Raw genomic sequence first — 22,260 nt, forward strand, 5'->3', positions numbered from 1 at the left:
AAGCCAATGTGGGCAGGAGATTTGTCCGCAGCGAAGAACAAGAAGAGAGACGCAAAACGGGCCTCTTGGTTCGTCTTCGCTTCACACGTCTGTAATTACAAGCGGACTAGTGTTTCGCTCGGAGGCTTTCCAAAGGCCAAACGAAATAAATAAGGATAGTTTCGACTTTACGATGAGAAAATAAAGTGCGTCGACAGTAATGCACCGAAGTGCAAAAATGGCTCGTTGCGCATTCACCCAAAACGCCGCCTTCACGACGAAGGAGCGCCTCGTCAAACACTAAGACGGAAAACATGGTGGCTGAAGTGTTTTTGTGTTATTACCTCATCATTTTTACCATCTTAGTAAAATCTTGGCGTGAAGAACCTCCCCGTACGCGACGTCTTCCAGCAAAAGTGAGCGGGTCGTCCACTTTTAAAGTGGATGAACGTTTAAAAGTTCCTCCATACATTCAAGAATCATTACAGGTGAGGACGGACGTGGAAAAACGATTAAATTTGATTCCTCTTTTACAGTGGCAGCATAATCCCGTGCTGAAAATAATAATCATACAAAATCCTGCCTTCAGTTTGAGTTCTATTTATTTTAGCGAGAAAAGGAAAATTCCCCAAACAAAATCAGCATCCATCGAAAAAGATACAAATTTTAAACAAGACAAAGTCTGAATTTTGTAAGAACGACTCATAATTTCTGTCATCTTTTTGTGCTGGTTGGTTTCTACCCTATTTACATGACTTGATGTTTATCTAATTCACTGTGGAACAATAATAATAATAAAAGTAAATGCGGTTAGTAGACAATAATCTGCATCTATTTTTGAGAACTCGTTCATCAGCAAAAATGTCACCCTTAAAATAATACAAATAAACATCTAAACCACAAACACATCAACTGCCTGTCCTTGCTCAAGCAAGAAAAATATAGATAACTTTAATAATAATAATACAAATAATAATTCATAGGGCTGTAAAAGGCTCACCGACACTCCAGGATCTAGATAATCTGTTCCAAGATTTCTCTCCAATATGTCATTGATGATTGAGTTAAAATTTAATGTGGATTATTTTCCTCCCACAGAATAAATACAAATAAATTAAAGTTGATATTTTGTCCCCTGCAAATTTCAATGTGAGATTATGACCCTGCCGTAAAAGATTTATTTATGTAAAGGCGTTCCACACGTCGGTACCACGAGGTTCAAAAAGAAAAGAAAAAAAGACCTGCACCATGCCGACGACGATGAGTCTTTGCTCCAAGAATCAGCGTGAACTGTTTGGGAGGTTCCACGAAGTCATGAGGCTATAAAGTGGAGCACTTTTTTTTTTAAAAGGAGACACTATGGACGGATGCCTCTGATTTAATTCTCTTTGAAAATGTATGCATCCCACTCCCCCGATCGTTCCCCGGCTGTGTCCCTGCTGGTTTTATCTGCTGTCCAGCGTTTTGCCCTCCAGGACCAGCTGAATCTCTTTGGCGTCCAGCGTCTCATACATGAGCAGAGCGTCGGCCAGGTTCTTGTGCTCCTTGGCGTGAGACCTCAGCAGAGATTTGGCACGCTCGTAGGAGTCCTGAAAACAATAACAACAACAAAACAAAACAAAACAGGTGTTACACAAGGCTCACAGGAGCACAGGAGGCCCATTTGTGTCGATACGATTGAGGTAGACCTTCAGCAGAACCCTGACTTCCTGCTCCACAGCGGCTTGTGTCTCCGGACTTTGGGTTGTCAGGTCGGAGTACGTCATCACGCCTAACTGAGAGACGGGGGAGCGGAGTCAGTAAATACAAATAAATGAAGCGCGACGTTTTTCTGCCGTCAGTTGAAAGTTTTCGGCCTACCTTCTCACACATCCCGTATCTGGTCACCATCATCTTAGCAATCCTGGTGGCGCTATCGAAGTCGCTCGACGCGCCTTAAAAAGGAGAAACGACAACACCTTGTTTGCGTCGATGTCTTTTGAGGTTAGAAAAGGTTGTTGGACACTGTAAAGTTCAACGCGACTTCCTCAATTTTGCAAAAAGGTTTTGACGCCGACTTGAGTTAATGCGGGAAAGGGGAGATGGGAACACATTTGCCCGACAGGTCCTGAGATCAACAAATTTTTGATCTCCATGCCTTTGGTAAGGCACAAAGCCATGCGAAATGTCAACATTTGTTGAAATTACGCTCTGTGTAGCCTGGTTGATTTGCTCCAAACCAGCAGAAGAAAACACCCAAGTTTAATTTGTTTTTTCTTTGAAAAAAAATAATAAAATAATTATGACATTTTAAAAATTTGCTCAAAATTTATAAGACAATTAGAGGGAAACATAGCTACACTAAACATTAGGGCGATATGACATAAAAATTTTATCTCTTTAATCAATTTATTTCCCCCTTTGCTTTCTTTTCTAAAATATAACAGAAAACATTTTCAAAAAGTACATTTTAGTTCGAGTTGGACGGGAAGTTATGAAGATATGATCTTACGAGAATTACGTCTTAAAATTACAAGAAAGCTGCTTTAATGAGAAAATAGCTCGGATGATTTATATTTATTTTTCATGTTGAAGCTCTCGTAACAATACCAAGCCATTCTCAAAATATTACGATTGTGCTTTTGTATAATTATGACATCACTCTCCTAATCGACTCAGAGAGTTGACTTGAATTCAAAGTCCAAATAAATAGAAACTGTAAAACACACGAGTCAAACAAGATGGCCGCCCTGGGGGAGCCGACAGCATTCTGAAGTATGGAAACCCAAAGAGTTCATTGATGGAAGAAAAATAATCCAGATTTACCAAAAATCAAAAAAAAAAAAAAAAAATGCATTAATTTATAAAATCAGTCTGTTACCCAGTCCTAGAAAACAATGTTCTACACTTCCTTCTCCCAATCACCCATGAAAGGCGCCGTTTCCTACCTGTTGTGATGTTTTCGTGGCCAAAAATAATCTCCTCTGCCACACGGCCGCCCATACTGACGTCCATCTGAGCCAGAAGCTGAGTGCGGGTCTCGCTCCACCTGTCGTTCTCCGGAAGCATGGAAACCTGGAGGACAGAGAGGCTCTCAAACGTTTACATCACGCTAAAAATAAACAAAAAAACATCTACGTTCAACAAAAAAAAAAAAACTAGATCTGGATTCTCCTACGTGTCCCAGGCTCGGGCCTCTGGGCATGATGGTGGCCTTGTTAATCGGCATGGCGTCTTTGGTGTAGTACGCTACGATGGCGTGACCAGACTCATGGTACGCCGTGATGAGCTTGTTCTTCTGGTCTACTTCTGCACTCCTTCTCTCAGGGCCTTGAAGAAAAAAAAAAAAAAAAAAAAAAAGGAGGACGTTCAGGGTCTCCTCTACCCGTAATTGACCCTCTTACATAGCAAAATAAACGCCGCCACACATTCAAAATGAGGCTTTTTTTGTTTTTTCACATTAGTTAGTTAGTGACAGGCAAGCAGACAGATAGATAAATGCATGCACACTTACTAACCACAATTAGACTTTGAAATGAATTGAAATATCATGGAACGTTAATATTTTTGCCTGTGTGTCTGGGAAGGTGGCTAGTCTGCGCTCACTCTGAGGAGTGACGTAACTGAAGGAAATGAACTACGGTCTGCAACTACGCCGGCGTGGTGTTACACACCCATGAGGATTTTGTCTTTCGCGAACTCCAGCTCCTTCATGGTGACCATGTCTTTGCCATCGACTGCTGCCTTCAAGGCGGCCTGGTTCACCAGATTTTCCAGATCGGCACCAGAGAATCCGACTGTTCCCCGGGCGATGATGTTGGCCTCAATGGCTGCGGACAGAACAGAGAACAGGCATACAGTCGGAGAATTGCTTGGCTGTGGTAGTCGCAGCTTTGTTTCAATGCTTTATCTTACTATTTTACTGTATAACGAAATAATCAGGTGCACAGAAAGTGGACTTAAAATGCTTTATGAAAGTGTTCAAGCCTCCTGAGTGAATGTTTTTCAGAAAAGCCTTTCACAATTACACCTATGAGAGTTTGAGGCATCTGTTCTCCGCTTTGCACATTTACAAACGTTAGTTTTTTTCACCGGTTAGACAAGTTGAGAACAAGTATGAGCGTCAATGTCTGGATTTAAATCCAGACTTTGTATTGAGCATTCTAAATAATCTCAACTAATCAGTTTTAGTTCTGACTCTAGGTCCAGAATCATCTTAATTCATTTTCCCATCAGCGCTGACCAGCTTACATTTTGAATGTTTTACTTAAGCAACCTTTCTCAATAAGCCTGAGACGCTTTTGTCACCAGGCATTTTGATTCAAATCAGTTCAATAAATGCAGAAAAATTTGAAACAATTCACAAAAAGTCTGCATTTCTTCTCTTCTTCACTGATACTTTGCTGGTAGTTTCTGTTTGATTCCCGGTCTCGTTGCCCCTCATGCAGATGTGCTGCACTCTAACCGGACGAGCCCCCACAGAGAAAACTCTGCCCCCTCATCTCAATGTGACCATGAAACAACAGGAGAGTGAAATAATTTGATTCGAATGAAGCAATGCCTGCAGACACCAACAGCTCACCTGGATCGACTTTGATCTTCTTCAGGTACCAGTTGAGAATCTCCGTCCGTCCCTTCACGTCTGGTTTGGGTACGGTCACCTGCATGTCAAAGCGCCCTGGGCGGATCAGCGCGCTTCGAACACAAACACAGAAACAGAGTAAACGCACAGCTGTGCAGAACCTGAACGGCGGGGAGTACGTTACCCAGCGACATAAAACGTACTTATCCAGAGCCTCTGGGAAGTTAGTTGCTCCAATGATGATCACCCCCTCATTAGGTTTAAACCTACAATAAGAGCTGGTCAATGTCTCTGGGGTCATTTTCTGATAAACAAATGCTTAGCTTGGAAGATGGGAGATTATTTAAAATAAAAATGAGCCAAATTAAAAATATGTAGCCGACCGTTTCCGAGATTACCCGTCCATCTCGGCAAGCAGCTGGTTGATAGTCTGTCTGGAGTAAGGGTGCATAGGAGACTCGATCCTTTTTCCTCCCACGCTGTCCAGTTCGTCGATGAAGATCACACACGGCGCGTTAGCTTTAGCCTCCCCTGAGAAAACAGCAGCTACATCTAAATGAATGCCTCAGCTTTATATATATATATATATATATATATATATAATATATATATATATATATATATATATGTGTGTGTGTGTGTGTGTGTGTGTGTGTGTGTGTGTGTGTGTGTGTGTGTGTGTGTGTGTGTGCGTGTGTGTGTCACCCATTGAAGTAAACGAAGTTCAAGTGATTTACAATCACCATGAGTGTGATTCATAGAGATATGATGAAACAAAACACAACTGCAACGATTTTTCTAAATGAGACTTTTCTGCATAATTTTGAATCTAAAATGTATTTCCTGAAATCCACAAGGGCTCAAGAAAAAAAAAGAAAGAAACAATTGACTTTATACATTTGCGTACACTACTTGTAATATGGGGTTAAATAGCTTATGGACATTTAAATTTTTAATTCAAATTAAAAAAATTAATTTCCTTTTCAGAAATTAAAGCTTTAGTATGTAACTTTTATTTAAAAAAAAAAAGTTTGTAAATATTTGTTAAAACTGACACCATGTTGTGACAGTATAACTCAGATAACCTGTGAAAAGACAGATTTCCTCCACTTCCTTCTTGTGTTGCTGTTGCCATCCGAAGAAATACACCAAAAACAACCAATCAGACCCAGGGAAGGGTCTTAGCGCTGTCAATCAATCTAGTGCACGTGCTGGTAAATGTTCTAATGGAGGAAAAACCATTTAACCGTTTAAATATTCCAGCCTCAAAAGAAGAAGTGATATGATACCCATGTCCAGGATGAGAATGAGTAAACTTCCTTAGGCTCCCAAAGAAAGAAAAACTACCCACTGAAAAGGTTCCTGATGCGACTCGCTCCAACGCCAACAAACATCTCGTCAAACTCTGAACCAGAGGCGTAGTAAAACGGCACGTCGGCCTCTCCGGCCACGGCTCGGGCCAGCAGAGTCTTTCCTGTCCCTGGAGGACCAATGAGCAGAACGCCTAAAATAAAAACAGAGGGGGAAGAAAAAGTTAAAGTAAAACAACAACAACAAAAAAGATGCCACAACTACACCTGTTACTAATAAATTGAAATGAGCTCCATAGTTTCCATTCTAATGATTAATACTTTTTGAAGGGAAGCATTGTTTACAGCGAAATCATAGTTTTATGAGTCAGAGTAATCTAATCATATTCGATCGTCTTTGGCTTTTATTTTCATTTTGATTATTGTTACTGGTTGTTTTGTTTCTTATTTTGAATGTTAATTTTTGCAAAGAAAACCTCACACTGTGACTTGAAGATTTCAGGGGGCAAACTTGCATTATTACGCTACCATCAATATATTAGGGCTGCAATAAATGATTACTTTAGTAATTGATTATTTTGGCTGTTAATCGGATAAAAATTCGTACACTTTACAGATTTTTCACGTAACTACTTAAGTTACTTGTTTTTCTTTTACACCGTTGAAATGATCATCAACCAATTTAGTAATCGAATAATTGTTTTATTCGAAATTGCATGTTGGGGAGAAATTATATCCTCATTCACAAAAGTAACTGAATTATTTGCAAGTTTTAATGTATTTCAAATACAATCGATTAATCGTGATCAATCGTTTCAGCCCTAAAGCATTTCACTTGAAAACGGTCTCAAAAAAGCATTATTGTTTATCGCAATAACTACAGGGACTGTTTTCCACCCATGACGTCTCACCCTTTGGCAGCTTTCCTCCAAGGGCCGTGAACTTCTGCGGGTTCTTCAGGAACTCCACCACCTCCTGCAGCTCGTTTTTGGCTTCTTCGACGCCCTTCACGTGCTCGAACGTCACGTTTTTCATCTGCACCGGGTCCACGGCTGAGTCCAGGCCTGTTGTTGTTCGGAAGCGCACTGTCCAAGTTCAATACAGCACAGGAACGTTATCTAGTCAGAGCAGCGAGCGGCTCAGTTGTGCATGGAGCTGAAAGCTGAGCTCCGTGGCAAACGTTTGCACCCGATTTAAGCCGATCAAGCAGCTAAGATACAAATCAAAAATGTGAAAGTAATTTTGCGTAATTGGGGACAAAAGAAAAAAAAAGAAAGAAGAGAGGTGGGCATTTACCGGATATGAACGGAGTCTTGGAGATGCCGTAGAGCCCGACCAGAAGCAGGACCAGCAGGAACAGACGAGTTCTCCTCAGAGAGTCTGAACAGTCACAACAGAAACATTTTAGTTCTGGTGTCAGTTCTTCTCTCGGTTGGATCAGGTGTGCGACCTGCCTTGGGTGCGCTGCGTCAGCGCCTGAGCTCTGAGGAAACCCTCGGCGAAGCCCCTCTTGAACGCCTCCTGCTGTCCATCAGGTATGTTCTTGTTCCTCACCAGACCGTCCAGGCTGTCAGCCTCCAGCCCCTTCCCGCGCATCAGGAAACCCTGCAGAGAAAAAAAAAACACTGAGGAAAACTAAGACAATTTTTTGTTTAATTAGGAGAAAATATTCATAATATTAGCAGAAAAAATATGCAATTTTACCAGAAAAACATCTTTAAATTTCAGGAAAATTTTGGACAAAGCTTGGATAATTAAATTAACATTTTTTTGTTGAAATTCTCACAACTACCTTTGCAACTGGTACCAGTGTTACAAATTACTACTTTGTTTTCTTAATATTTCAACTTTATCATAGTACTATTTAAATTTCACTGTCATGACTTCTTTATTGTAAGATTATGACTTATTCTCAGTCTGGCCCTTACATTCCTTTTGATCTGAATTCAAATAAATAGAAGCTGGAAAACCTGCTTGTGAAACAACTTTGTGCTAAGCAACAGAATGAGAGAATTGGTGAATAAAAAAAATAATAAAAAAATAATTTTTTCAAAAAATCTGAACCATTTTGAACAAACTATGTGGAACTTTTTCAAAAACCAAACCGTTGATTCATCGATCAAATCGATTCATCGCCCAACCCTGCTTGATGGGCGAGTATCCTTCAGAACCCACCTTGATAAAAGACGGTGCGAAAGTCTCGGAGTCGGCAGGCCGTTCGAAGGCCGACTGCACTCGCCTGGTTTTGGTCCTCAGAGTTTTGAAGCCTCTGCTCTGAAACAACGCTTGAAAAACCGACAGAGTCGTGAACAAACTGGGTGAATTTCTCACGCCGCATAGGAACACATCGCAGAACTTTGCAACTAATCCGACTTATTAGTCTCTCGGCGATCACAGTTGATCGCCGATTGCTGATCGGCAATCGCCGATCAGCAATCGTAATGCAACTAGTCAGCAATTACCTGGACAGTGTTTCAGCTCTGTGCAGACCATCTGAAGGGGAGACGGGCGCTTGTTTAAGTAAACAGGAGGCATCAGGGGCAAGGCGCCCAACGAAAAGCCTGAGTGAAAGAGACAACAGCAGCTGTCAGTTAATTGTGACAACAAGATGAAAACACCAGCAGGCTGCCAAGACAACCGCTGAAAATTAAACATTTTTTCTAAATGAAACATTTCATTTTCACCGTGCTTATTGAGGAAAAAGGAGTGCGAGGAGAGGTGCGAGGTCCTCCATGCCGACGGTCCCCAGGTCGGAGGGGGCGCCTCCTGCGGGCTCAAGCGTGGCAACACCTGGCTCACCAGCTCGTCCAGCTGCTGCTTTCCAAGGTCGGACAAACCGAGCTCCCGGAGGTTCCCGGCGGACAGCGCATACTAAAAAACATGCATGCAGACGACATGAAATTCATGGAAAGGTTCAAGGACAATTGGTTTGTGTTAAAACAAGGAGCACAGAGCTCCATAACGCAATCTGATCTAAAGGAGAAGTCCAAAAAATTTAAAATAATTTTTAAATTACCATTTCAGAATGGTTACTAGAGTTTGACAGATTTTTCTCTACCCTGAATATTTTCCCATGTTTAGATTAATGAAACTTAACGGGTCACAGCTTTTGATGGACAACAGCACTCTCCTACTGTTACTAGAAAAACCCAACAAAATGTGCAGTAGTTCTATATTTGTGTAGACCACAGTACACACATGTTAAAACAAGTAAAAGAAGAAACAACACTTTGTACTTGTTTTCCAATAAAAATTAGGTCTTGATATTAGAAACAGGTTACAAAATTACTGTTACATTTGAGAAAATAATTATGTTTTTCTTTTCACATCATCAGCCTGCCCTGATAATTTTTTTCCTGCCGATAAATTGTCCCAAAAGTTATTGCGATAAATGACAATATCGTTGGTTTGAGACGATAATGGCATAAAAATGAAAGTCTGCTCTCTTAAACAGCCATAAACTTTCATTTCTAACAGACATTTAACACCAGAAGCGGAAGACATTTTAAATCTCCAACATAAATAAACAAAATAACAAACAAAATGGATACTGACATCTCTAAATAACATGCAAGGCTGAAGAGGCTTGTCACCCGCTATCTGGTAGAAAATTAGATAGACACGCACAAAATCAAATATTATACAAATAGAAATTATTGCTTCAATTTATCACGCAATTAATTGATTTATTTCTTATTGCAACAGGCTTGGTTATAATTCATTCCATTCGTTTCGTCTTGGCATCTTGGTCATCCAACACGCCTGGTGCCAAAATCAAGGGAATCTGATGAGCTGAATACACATTACAGGCACCCAAAGTATGAATGATTATGACTTGAAATAGCTGAAATTGAATCCAAACAATTCTGTGAGTGAATATATTGCGCAACTTTATATTTATATATATGCATCCAGATTCGAGGCTAGAGAAAAAACAAATCAAGCACATCTCACGAGAAGTTAATGAAGAACTCCAGCCAGACGATCAGAAACAAACAAAAGCATAATCCAGAAGCACAGATTGTTTACTGTGACTGAATCCAACTTGCGTCTGACGTCAGATGACATTTGAACAGTTTACCGTCGCCCAGAGTTGTTGCCTTGTACCTCTGTACGGTGCAGGTCTGCATCCGGGGCACGCTCCTTTTGCTTTCTCGACGTGCAGGTGGCGCTGCTGCTGCTTCCCACTGAGCTCTTCAGGGGGTGAAGGATGTTGATGAGGTGACTGAGAGGTAGAGTCACCTGCGATGATTCAAACAGCGACGATCACAACCCAATCTGATGTCCCAGAGTTATGCTAAGGCGATATCTGAACCACACGAAGTGTCCCGCGTGTTACTATCATTGTATGTGGTGAAGCAAGGCTGGAATAGTTTAAATGTGTACCAAAGCGGAACAGGAAAACATATAAATGTCCACACGAACTAATATGGTCAAATAAACAGCAGGGTCCGACCCAGCAGGCGCAGCCCAGCCGGCCAGGTCAGAAACAAAAACAACAACAATGCTAAAGCTAGCTCGACCTACTTGTCTCTTACCTGTGGCTGAACAGACATCGATAAGGAAAACATCATCCGCTAATACGAGCCCCAGCAGTCCGAGTCACTTTATGTCGCTGTCCCCGAGAGTTAACGGCGTCGGTATGCTCCCCTCAGCTTCTCCGCAGCAGGCATAGCAAGTTCAACTGCGAACTTCGGCAGAGCAGCATTGACACCGACTGGGGCAGGGAGAGACACCGGATATGACGTCAACGGTGTTGTGGCAACAACAAAACCCGGGGGATCCCTGTCGAAAATTGTTTTGTTTCGATTAGTTCCGTTGGTTAGAAAAGTTGAAAATAGCGGAGAATCAACTCGGATGCATTCTTGGAGTGAATTTAAAGTGACGTTTGGTTTTACCTGAATAAACGTGTTTTCGTTGTTGACGTGTTCCTTCTTTGATTGTCTTATTTGTTTATTTTCAAACAATTGTTACGATGTGTAATCACCTTGGAAACAAGGTATAGTGCGTTAAGTTTTTTTTTTTTTTTTACATAAAACCTGAACTATGATGCCAAACGTCAGAAACTACAGAATATAGAACTGAATATCGATATACTATCAAATAAGTATTGGGCCAGTGTCGCTGATACCAATAATAATTTTTATTATTTAATTTTTTAAAAATATGAGCAAGCTTCTGACCTTTACACGTTTTTTGTGGTTATTTTGTTATTTTGAATTATTTTGTTAGGACACAATTTGGAAGAAATGTGTCTACAAAACACTTAACATATTAACATAATAAAAACAGTGGGGAAAAAAACAAAATAAATGTGTTTTAATTTTCCCCCTAAATAGAGTGCAATAAATCTATAATTTTTAAAGAACAAAATCTTTTGTGAGGTAGAGTTGAGAAACCACATTTAAAAAGTACAATAAAATATCAAGAGGCAATGTTATTAACGTTTTCGACAATATTTTGGCTCAAACCGATCAGCTACAGAGCAAGACCAGAGACCAAATAAGATTAAGATCTACAACATTTTATTTCCTTGAGGATAAATACAGTATATTTTTTTTAACTTCACATTTGTTTTGTGTGTGTGTGTGTTTCTTACCTAGCTGGGTTTCACTTAACACCCTGATTTTTCTAACCCAAACAAAAATAGATAATTGAACACACAGTCCCTATTTTTGCCTTTTTGGGGATTAAATTTCTCTCACCCCATACATACAACCAGGATGGTTCATAGGCTAAATGAGCCGACAGTAGCTTCTATAGATTCACGAGCATCAATGCTCACAAACATGCCAGTATATAAAATATCCTGAGGGAATCAATACTTAGTGCATGGAATGTTTCAACAACCACAGACTAATCAAAACTTTAAATACTGGCCTAAAAACAGTCAGTTTTAGGTACAAAAAATGTTTTATTTTATTTTTTAAGTTTTATACAGTCTCATATTACAACTAGTATTGCTGTAAGATCATCTAAAGTGTACATTATCTTAATTTATACTGTAAAAATGACTAGATGAATGATTAGCTAAGGCTAATATAGATTGTCTTTAGTATGTATTGCAAATGTAGGAAGAATTATGACATAAACAGACACCTGAAACCACACTTGTTCAAGACTTCTGTAGCAGTTTCTTTGTTGCTATTCTTGTTTTTCTTTTATTTTTAAAAGCACATATTTTTCTTTTTTTTTTCCCTCACACAATTTTTTTTTCTAAATTACAAAAACAAAAGCTACCTCTTCATGTAGAAGGAGGAATCATTATTTATTAGTGCACTGCAGTGACAAATTTCTTCTTGCTACGTGAAATGTATATCAGATATTAAGAGAAACACCCTCAGCCAATCTTAAATGTAAAAAATAAAAATACACACATTAAACACTGATTTATTATTTATAAATATATCTTCCCAAGACATTTAAATTAACTAAACTGCACAAACATGATCCACCAAATAATAATGAGAATTTTGAAAACCCCCAATACCGGTGAACTACAGTCACTGTATTATCATAAACTACCATTTCATTTCAGTTATTTTATCGCTTCAGGCTATAATTCAACCTTCTCAAACACCTAACAGGGCTCCCCTTGCTGAGGGGAAACCACCAATTTCCTGCAGCTTTCAGATTTAAGTTTCATAACTCCACATCTGGAACGTTGGCTTAAGTGAAGCCACGGCGAAACAAAATTGCATTTTTGGTTCCTGTCGAGTGTCAGAACCCTCACGGTATTTTCCTGTGAACAGAAAAGTGAAGACTGAGTCAAAATAAAACATTAAAATCTAGTTAGCTTTTATTATTATTATTATTCGGCATGAATCCTGCTCACCTTCTTTTACGTTGGAAATAAAGTTGGACAAGCCAGTGGGTGACAAGAGGCCAGAGTGCCGTCAACACCACAGTGAGTGGAGAGAGGTGGAAAGGCCACCAAGATGGCCTCAGGAGCTACAACACACACAGGCAACCGACTGAAACTGAAATGAACAGATGATCATAACGTTTTGGTAGCGATTGTAGCACGTTTTGCAACAATATGAGAAAGCTGAGAGCAGTTGTTCCTTCTAAAGTTGTTCTTGTGGATTTTCCTATCCATCCCATTATCCTTAGATAAGAAAGTAAATATCTAGAGAGAATGAAAGTCTTTATCTTTGGTTAAAGATGCATCATGCAACTTTTATTTGAAAACTTTTTTTTCTACGTACTTGTTAGAATTAATATTCTGCTCCCAGCATTAACTACATTAGAACACCATTCAGAAACAACAGATCACAGCAAGGAGGAGGGTCTTTACACTGTCAATCACTCTCATGCTCACGCCCTCCAGCCTGCTCTTTGCTAAGCTACAGCTGAGTCACCACAACATAGCCTGCCACTAAAGCTAAAGCTAGTTAGTATAACTAGTAATAGAAAGTTGTTTTTGCACCATTTGCACATTGAGCTGCGTACACGAGCTTGATTGACAGCGCTAATACAATCCTCCGGGCTCTGATTGGCTGTTTTTGACCGACAGTAGGAGGGCTGAGAGGAGGTTTTTCACAGATTATCTGTCTCATACGAAACTGTCACAATATAATGACGGTTTTAATAATTATGGAAAAAATGTGTTTTGAAAAAGCTGCATTCTGCCGCTTTAATGCAAAATGTTACTCATAATTTATTATTCCAAAAATAAACTTTTCTATTGAAGTGATTGGATATTTGTCGAGGGGAAAAGACCATTTTTGAGCTCATAAGATGATTACGAGTAAAATGATTAGAGCTTTCTGGGCTTCAGACATACAGTTACCATGGTGCAAATTTATGTGTCACTGCTTGAACCTTACCAAAGTGGCTAGACGGCAAAATCTTTGGTATTTTTGGTCTAGTTTCAAGAGGAAACACCTCAGCACACTTTAAATAAGTATAGCGATTTGGATGAGGTTTTAACAGATTATCCTCATTGATATGTTCAAAGCTTTTTAAAGCTAGGTCTGATATTAGATGTAGACACATTATGTAAATCCCAAAACCAAATACGTGAATAAGTTTCTGGTACCTAAATGCCTCCTTTATTCTGATTGTGCATACTTAGAGCTACAAATGATTTTAAGTCCAACATATGGTTGCATTAAATACAAACGTCATTCATAAAATCAAGTGAAGAGGGAAAAAAAATGTGCATCTGAAGTTTTCTTCTGCTTTTTTTTAATCGAAAACTTAAAGGTCGCATGTGTCGTCCATGCCTTCTTAAATAAGAAGATAATTACACGAGTGAATCCAAAATATCTATTTTTAACCTGCAACAGAATGCCCGCGTGTCGTTTTTTCATTGTAGTTTCCGGGGCTGAGGATTGCAATGATTTGATTTATTTGGGGAAAAAATAAGAAATTAATTACTATGTGAAAAATAATTGGTACCTAAATCCATTGACTAGTTGTGCCAAGTTTTTTTTTTTCAAAACTCCAAAATCAATTTTGGCCAAAAAATGACTAAGGGCATTGTTTTAGGAAGGTAATGATTCATTTGGTCAGCTCCAAACTTAAGAATCTCATGATAATTTTATGCAGAAAACCCAATAGAAATATTTTTTCTATTGATGTCCACTTTTTGCTACTGTGATCATAAAAGAGAGAACAGTGAAAAGAGAACAGAAATGACAAGAACCTTTCGTGGAACAGGTAAGAAGCCTTCCTCTCTTGGAGACGGAGATCTTGACTAAAATTAAGGAAATAAAGGCATCGTTTAGGACACGCAGACCTGTGACGGTAAACAAGGTGAGCAAAAAATGTGACGTAAACAGAACAAGTCCGGATGCCACTGAAGCAAATGAAGCAGCTGGCGGTTCTGGTTGATCACCTGTGACCTGGTGATCTCTTCTAGAGCGTGCAGCCTGTGCAGCACGTCGGCCATGTTGTGCTGCAGCTGCCGCAGAGCAGCTTCTATTTGCTCGTTCGTGTTTCCCCTCGCAGCAACGACAGGATGTCTGCTCCACAACGCACAACCACAGGCAGCGTCTGCGCTTACACAACGCAGAGGGATGCAGGTGGCTCTGGGCGAACCTGCAACAGAATGAGAGGCAAGAACTTTGTGGGGGAAATCAACATTTTAAAGGCATGGTATTATTTAAAATTTGACTCTTTTTGAGCTGAACATCGTGTTATAGTCAGTGCAACATGTAGTGTTGCCATGATTCATGCATATTTGAGAAATCCCTTAATCTCCCAAGGCAACGATTCAGCTGTGCAAAATGTGTGTTTGGACCGAGCCCCGCCTTCAGGGATGAAGCTGCTCCTCCGAGCTGCAGTTTTCAAGCTTACAGAGCAGATATCTTGTGCAACCCCATCACTTGGCTCCTTCAGATTAGCCCGCAGAAATTAGCAAACACCTGGCAAAACTGCTGAGCTCATTATACGAGCCACTTCTCAGTGAAACGCTGGTATCAACATTGTTAAAAGGCTAGTCATCACACTTCCTGGAGGCAGTCTTAGAAAGCGCAGGGATTTTTAAAGAGGCACAAATTCAAGGCATTAAACTACAAAGTCAAATTTCTTTTAAGTAATATTTGATATATGAGGTGAATTTTTAACAATTGAAGTTAACGCAGTTACTTGATTGTGCTGCAAAATGGCATTAAATGCCTGGAAAACACATAATTTTGCCCCTTCAGTGATGCAGCGTTATCAAGGGAAACTACTGCAGGTTCACCTCGTCCTCGTTTCGACAAGGAGCTGCTGTGCTTTCTTGAAGCCGCTCTTTCTTTCATGTAGAAATCTCCCGCCGGCCCTTCATCTTCGGCATCTTTCAGGGTTGTGCTGCTCTCAAACCAAACGTCGCTCGTCTTCACCGACGTAGCTCCTGACCCGGGGGACCGGCCTTTGGACGGAGGCAGCCGCTGCACACGCAAACGAGAGTCGGGCACAGCCGATTAGAGTCATACACTATTAAAGAAAACCATCTGCACCTACATCATGAATTGTGATTTTTTTTGAAAGACTGAAACATTGCAATTTAAAAAAAAAGCAATATAATAAAGAAATGAGATGCCGCTTTTTTTTCTTGTTATTTTAAATGTAGTATTTTAGAATCCAATAGAAAATAAACAGAGACACTGCAAAAACAAGTATTTTTGGTCTAATGTCTAGTGCACGTATCTCAGTAAACTGGAAAAGACTAAACTAACTTACATATAACTTTTCAGCAAAATATAGGAGCTTACTGAAGTCAACAATTCCTTAATGTTGTTGAAAAAGTAAAACTTACACTGGCAGAATATTTCAGTCATGCAGCAACATTTTTTCCTTGTTACAAGGGAAATGATCTGACAGTGGAACAAGAACTTTATATTAGAAACAACATTAAGGAATCATTGACAAAAAACAAGCTCTCATATCTTGCCAAAAATTTACTTGTAAGTTAGTTTTGTCTTATTTAAAATGTAAAATATTTGGACTAGAAACCAAAAATATTTTGCAAGACTTTGTGTTTTTGCAAATGTACAAGTTAATTCGAGCATCAAAAAATGTGTCGCAAACCGTTACCGGATTTTTATCCGATAACTTTGCAAAGTGCTGCGATGTACTTGCTGTAGGTTGATGTGTTTATAGGCTGAAAGGTGTGGGACGTTCTCACTTTATATTTAAAAATCCAAAGTGCAGTCTGCCATTCAATCTAATTAGGAACTTTCCAGTTCAGAGCTGCGTTTGTTTGTCTGATTGGTGCGTCTGTAATTCTGGCATTTTATTTTCATCAGGGAGATGAAGAGACACGGTGAACCTCCTCCATGGCCAGATGCTCCATTGAGTCACAGAATTCCTCGTTGTCAGAGTCTGTGGGTCGATGGTTCTGCTCAGGAATTGCACCATGGTCGTCTGAGTGGCCAGAAAACAAAGCATACCAAAAACATAAATGTGTTACCAGAAAAAACAAAGAGACTAATCATATCCATCTAATAATATTTGAAAGTCTGACAGTGAAACTGCTTCACTTGCACACATGAGAAAATATTGTAGCGTTGTTTCCATTAAATAAGACACAGAAATTAAAAAAATAAAAATAAATTTCAAGTGAATAAGAAATCATTAGAAATCATTCCACGCCACGATCCTCCAACTACTTCCCGTCTTCTTCTTCTTCATCATTTGCATCGGTTGCAACATCCGGTTGTTGATTATGTGACTCATGTAACGCGAGAAAAGTGTTCCCAAGTGAAATTGTGTTGTGAAACAAACCAATTTCTAAATATTTTGAATCATTTTTCTGAAAATTCCTTGATTGTAGTGACAAAACATTTTTATTGAAAATACATTTTTGTCCCCCCCAAAGTATGCCATGTTTCCATAAAGCTCATTTATTTTTGAAATGTCAAATTGCACAACTGGATGGTCAATGGAAAGCTACATCGTACTGACTAACTTCAGAACTATGTAGAAAAGATTCAACTGAAAACATAAAATCAAGTCGAAAACGGAAAAGGTCTGAGTTCATAGTGTCTGCCAAGAGACGAAGCTCTAATAAAGTGAAGAACAAAAAAAGCTGCGTTTTATTTTCATCGCTTTCCATTTTGTTTTGTTTTCAGTTCAACAGTTTTTTACATTGTTAAATGTAAAAAAAACATTTACCAAGTTCATATTAAGAACCACATAGTGATATAGTGTTACTGGAAGTTTTCCATTTTGTTGCTTTTGGTGAAAGAAGATTAAATTTTCACATCTGATTGTTCTTACTGAGACTATTTTGACACAGTGATAATGTGGGGGATCTGCCACGTTTTGCAGATGCAAGCGGATCCAGGTTGTAGAAAATGAATGATGAATTTAATGAATATGTCAGAGGTGCACAAGACCAGGCAGCACAGGTGAGCGGAAGGCTAATGGCTCAATACTGGTAGCAACTGGTAACTTAATAGACAGGCTTGACGCGACCAGACGACTAGACAAGGACCCGACAAAGAACAAGGAACACAGGTGGGTTTAAATACACAGGGGCAACAAGGAACATGTGTAACTAATCAAGGGGTAGACTGGACAACACAGAGACTCTACAGAACACAGAAAACAAAATAAACACACAAAAATGACCAAATCCTCACAGCATCCTACCGTTAAAGTATCCATTGCAGTGCAGGTATGGGTTATGGAGCCCGGTGGGCTCCATGGAACAGGCCAGCTCCTCCTCCTCCACCTCGCTATTGAGGGAGCTGTGTGTGCCGTTGGTGAAGGACGACACGCTGGGCTCCAGGCTGCTGTTGGACCCCTTGGTGTCAGACCGCCACCTTCTGTCCTCCACGGTTAAAAAGCGTGGATCCTGGTCCCAATCTGGGGTCAAAAAGAAAAGCAGAAACACTTGACAGTGTCTCGTTTTGTTTTTTTTGAATTTCTGATTTTTCGTTGTACCTCCGGTCCCCACAATGTCGGCGCGGAAGTCGTCGTTCCAGTTCTCCCCACTTTCCTCTGTTATCATTTTGCCTCCCACTGTCTCCTCGCTGCTCACACTACGTCTCAGGGCGCCGCTGTCTCTGTCGCTCGCCTGGACATTTTGTATGTCCTCCCACAGATCCCCGTAGCCTGAAAAGTGACAAACAGCACTTCAGGATCTACGGTGCCTTGCCAAACATTCGCACCCCTTAAACCTAAAGATAAAAACCTTTTTCAACTGTGGCAATGATTGATGTCGGACACTTCATTTCAAGTTTTTTTTTCGTGTCTGATCTTGAAGGTCTAAAACATCTGATAGTTTTAAACTGTGTGGAAAAAACAATGAAGGTGTCAAAGTCAAAACCTTTGACCCCCCAGCTTAGAGCTATCATTGTAGCCTGCTAGCAGTAACTGTTGCTACTTGAAAACATCAATTAGGTGACCAGAGCCAAAGCAATCCTCTTACAGCCTCCAGAAGAAAAGAAAAGAAATTACAGGTTAATCATATCTTCAAATATATTGACACTATCATTGAACAGACAGCGGTGTAAAATAGTGAAAAAAAAACACAACCCCAACAATACGGACAGACTCAGGGGTTTTTAAACATCATTGATAGACGTTTACTGTAACAGCGATAACTCAGCACTTTTTAACAAAATTGTAATATATTTGCACAATTCATATGTTTACACTACATGAATTGTCACATTTACGGTATTGCACGTATTTTTATACGTATTGCCATTTGCACCAATTAAAATTCCCTTTGGGATCAATAAAGAATTTTTGAATTGAGTTCATTGTTTCCAGTTATGTCTATGTCTTATATGTTACTGGTAGTTTTGGCAATAAAGTGAAATTGAATTGAATTAAATTGAAACAAAGGTCATTCATGTGGAAAAGCCCCATAGGAGTATCAATACACAAAAGCTTTGACCAATTCTGAATCCTGGCATGAACACATGTCAATTAAATACAACATAAACAATGAAAACACACATTTGTTCTAATGGCCTCTCTTTAACTAGACCAGGCTAATGCACAACACAACCTACTTCTACTGAGTCTAAAGCGACTAACGTCAAAGACTTACCTTCCATTGTTGGCTTCTTAATCGATTTAACCAGCTCCTCTAATGATACGACACGTGGCAAAAACACAGGGAGTATCATTCTGATTACATTTGATGTGCTTTCAGGTGTGAAGCAGCACGAACACGTGGATGTTACCTATCTTCTTTACCTGCGTGCTCCGCAAAAGGCCTGGTGAAGGGCCTCCTGACCGCCTTGTTTCCTTCCTCCTCTCCCTCTCCATCCACCTCGGCGTAGAAGTTGCCGAGCCTCTGCACCAGCTCTGTAACTTCCTCTGAGATCGGGATGGTCTCCAAAATCTGACAACAACGCAGGCACACACACACAAAGTGGAGTTCCAGGGGATATGACGCCGACTCAGCAGCATAAAGGCCCAACGTCTTTTTTTTGTTTGTTTTTTTACATTTTCTGGCCAGTAAACATGGACGTGTTAACGCTCACGCACAAACGTTGACGCACAGAGCAAAACTCGAACACATTACTGTAGACTACGCTTCTGTTTTGTGGGAAAGCAGCTTACCAGCTGGATGTGCTCTATGTAATTCTTCATGGCTTCCTCTTTTGTCATGTTTCCCAGAGAGCTCCATGCGTCCCTGACAACACAGTCCAAGTTCAATACAGAAGAAAGAGCTGAATGCCAAATGACTTGAGCGAAACTGTCTCTCTGAAAGTGTTTTCAGAAAATGAATAAAGCCGTGAGCTTTGGGTAGAGATAAAATTATGTTTGAAAAAAAAAAAAAACTGTTGTTTTTTTCTGCTACAAGGTAAGACAAAGTCCCAACATTCAGCCTTTCGCATGGTTTCTTCCTAAATAAGTGCTTGAGTATTTCCATTAACCATAAACTTTCCTGTGCCTGCTGATGAAAAGCATCAAGTTTGTTGACAGAAAGGCCAGAACGTTCAGCTCTGGTCTCGTCCATCATGAGCACTGCTTTTCAGATGTTTGCTGTATCATTTATGCTTCCATGATCTGTTGGACTCACTGAGCCGCACAGTTTAGTCGTTTTCCTGTCGTCACATCCCAGGTTAAAGTAAACAAGTTGAAGGCTTTCGCAGGCATGTTACTATGGATCAGGGAAACATGTAAAACAAGGAGGATAACAGGCCCAACGGACCGCTGGTGTGCATAACTTGTGGCAAACTGAAAACTTGACTTAGTCTGGCTATCTTTAAAGCTGCAGCATCATTTCTATATATCTACATATATTTCTCATACTTTTTAAAACTGTCACCGTGACATGATAGCATGAGACAGATGATCTGCATACATGTACAGAAGCGTGATTGACAGCGCTAAGACCCGCCTCTATGGCTCTGACTGATTGCTTCTGACCAGAACCGGTGCCTCTCCGGCTAGAAGGAGGCCCACATCCTTGTACCAGTGATGCAGAACCTGTTATTTAAGAATCATAGACTGATCTGCCACCAAAAACAACTGCTTGCTCCAAATTTGATTGCAGATTATCCCTGAAAATGGGACGACAACAACATATTAACACCACAATATTTACATTTTTGACGGCAACAGGTTTTTACAGCCATTTTGACAAAAAGAATAGCAGTCACAAGGCAAGGCAAATGATCTCCAAAGCACAGAAGTGGGGTTAAGCTCTAATAAATTAATCTCTGCATATTCGTAGGTTAAATTCAGCTTAAAAAAGTGAAAGTTTATACCATTTTGCTCTGCCTCCAGTGTCCCAGAAGCCAGTGGGTCTGGGGATGCGGCAGGGCCCCATGGTAGCCTGCTTGTAGTAGCTATAAAACATCAGCATCATGTCATCTGAAGGCTGGAAAGGACCTAAGAAATGAAGACAGGGTGGACGACATTTAAAACCTCATTAAAATAAATGAATAAGCAAAAGATTCCTTTTAAGAATTGCGTGCTAATCCATGATCTAAGCCTCTACACCAGACAAACGGCGGACTCCCTTAATCACGGCTCTTTATGCTTGTGCAGCAGCTTTATGAGAGCATGTAGGTCAGTCACCTGGATTGTTTACACCCCACAAGGCGCGCACGTCACATGGACGACTGCGCATAATTAGACAACTCTGGGTTTATTTTATAATTGCCTTTCCCCCCCAGAACAGATCGGGATGATTCATCACCTTCATCCGGCAAACTCCGGATCACTTTAACCGCCGCGGTAAATTTCGCCTCCAGGCTGTACTCCTCCTCCTCCTCCTCTTCCTCCTGCTCCTCTTTCTTCTTCTCCTGCTGCGCCATGCCGAGTCCACACAGGGATGACATGAAAGGAGCCTCAGATCTTGGACGAGAATAGGGATTAAAATAAAAATCAGGGTGGTTCAGAGAGTGTCCGATGAAGAGTGCAGTCCCCCTGCCCTGCAGCCTATACACAGAAACGGAAGATTAGCATGCTCTCAATTCATTTTATTTTATTAGCCCATATAATCCGCGTAACCCACGCTATCTGTTGCTTTTTTATATATATATCTGCCCAACCTCCCATCTCGGAGTTTGAAGAAACCCACCTTATCGCTTGATAAAGCCGGTGTCTGCCTGCAGTAATGAAGCAGGGAGCCAATCTCCTCTCGGGTTAAGGATGAAGCCCAGCAGTCGACGTTCGAGCGCCGCTCAGGGTTGTGGGAAATGTAGTTCAGAGCAGCAAGAGCCACGCTGGGAAGAGGTTCGCCTCCCACCGCTGACGGCGTTCAAATCCCACAAACCTCATGTACTTGAGGGGGATTTAAAACACAGGGTGGTGATGGGAAATGTAGTCCTAAAATGTGTTTCGTCTATGCAGCAAAACGCTGAAACCCAGTTTGTTGATTTTAAGATGTCAGACTGACACATCTTTGGAAATGTATGTCATATAAGCACTCTGGATTTATTTTAAGCGTTATCATAATTATTTATGTAAATTTCGGACAAATGTTTTACTTACAAATGTAGAAAA

At 40.3% G+C, this 22,260-nt stretch overlaps 2 protein-coding genes across 7 annotated transcripts; both read right to left on the minus strand.

Moving 5' to 3' along the window:
- Positions 1-563: 563 nt before the first annotated feature.
- Positions 564-10,635, minus strand: yme1l1b (YME1-like 1b). Of its 2 annotated transcripts, none has more exons than XM_055033541.1 (18): positions 10,389-10,635; positions 9,958-10,092; positions 8,535-8,721; positions 8,313-8,411; positions 8,026-8,135; positions 7,305-7,455; positions 7,147-7,230; positions 6,762-6,914; positions 5,892-6,044; positions 4,939-5,071; positions 4,744-4,806; positions 4,541-4,653; positions 3,633-3,788; positions 3,137-3,288; positions 2,907-3,033; positions 1,840-1,913; positions 1,668-1,754; positions 564-1,568 (listed from the first exon to the last, which is right to left on the minus strand). In XM_055033541.1, the coding sequence occupies exons 1-18, from the start codon at positions 10,422-10,424 to the stop codon at positions 1,425-1,427; spliced, it is 2,157 nt and encodes a 718-aa protein (XP_054889516.1). In that variant the 5' UTR covers positions 10,425-10,635; the 3' UTR covers positions 564-1,424. The 2 variants fall into 2 exon arrangements, with proteins under 2 accessions (XP_054889516.1, XP_054889515.1); XM_055033540.1 differs by having other exon boundaries at positions 6,762-6,935.
- Positions 10,636-11,358: 723 nt separating this feature from the next.
- On the minus strand, positions 11,359-22,214 carry LOC129362162 (acyl-CoA-binding domain-containing protein 5A-like). Of its 5 annotated transcripts, none has more exons than XM_055033545.1 (14): positions 21,836-22,212; positions 21,452-21,609; positions 21,018-21,141; positions 19,864-19,936; positions 19,495-19,642; positions 19,346-19,384; positions 18,229-18,399; positions 17,935-18,150; positions 16,610-16,704; positions 15,542-15,728; positions 14,693-14,895; positions 14,501-14,551; positions 12,686-12,801; positions 11,359-12,613 (listed from the first exon to the last, which is right to left on the minus strand). In XM_055033545.1, exons 2-14 carry the CDS (start codon positions 21,591-21,593, stop codon positions 12,580-12,582), a joined length of 1,599 nt encoding a protein of 532 aa, XP_054889520.1. In that variant the 5' UTR covers positions 21,594-21,609; positions 21,836-22,212; the 3' UTR covers positions 11,359-12,579. The 5 variants fall into 5 exon arrangements, with proteins under 5 accessions (XP_054889520.1, XP_054889522.1, XP_054889523.1 ...); XM_055033547.1 differs by having other exon boundaries at positions 21,452-21,693; XM_055033548.1 differs by having other exon boundaries at positions 11,359-12,592; positions 21,836-22,209.
- Between the last annotated feature and the right edge of the window lie 46 nt (positions 22,215-22,260).

The sequence above is a fragment of the Poeciliopsis prolifica genome, unplaced genomic scaffold, assembly GCF_027474105.1.
Source record: "Poeciliopsis prolifica strain line A6 unplaced genomic scaffold, Auburn_PproV2 SCAFFOLD008, whole genome shotgun sequence".
Lineage (NCBI taxonomy): Eukaryota > Metazoa > Chordata > Actinopteri > Cyprinodontiformes > Poeciliidae > Poeciliopsis > Poeciliopsis prolifica.

Bases quoted from the DNA above. Each gene is read 5' to 3' on its own strand.
- LOC129362162 (XM_055033545.1), bottom strand. From the start codon at position 21,593: ATGTCATCCCTGTGTGGACTCGGCATGGCGCAGCAGGAGAAGAAGAAA. The intron at 18,151-18,228 runs GTACAACGAAAA...TTTTGACCCCAG, and splicing joins CGACATTGTGGGGACCGGAG to ATTGGGACCAGGATCCACGC. The intron at 14,552-14,692 runs GTGATCAACCAG...CCTTAATTTTAG, and splicing joins AAGAGATCACCAGGTCACAG to TCAAGATCTCCGTCTCCAAG.
- yme1l1b (XM_055033540.1), bottom strand. From the start codon at position 10,424: ATGATGTTTTCCTTATCGATGTCTGTTCAGCCACAG. The intron at 7,231-7,304 runs GCAGGTCGCACA...GTGACTGTTCAG, and splicing joins GCTGACGCAGCGCACCCAAG to ACTCTCTGAGGAGAACTCGT. The intron at 1,914-2,906 runs GTAGGAAACGGC...CTCCTTTTTAAG, and splicing joins CCACGAAAACATCACAACAG to GCGCGTCGAGCGACTTCGAT.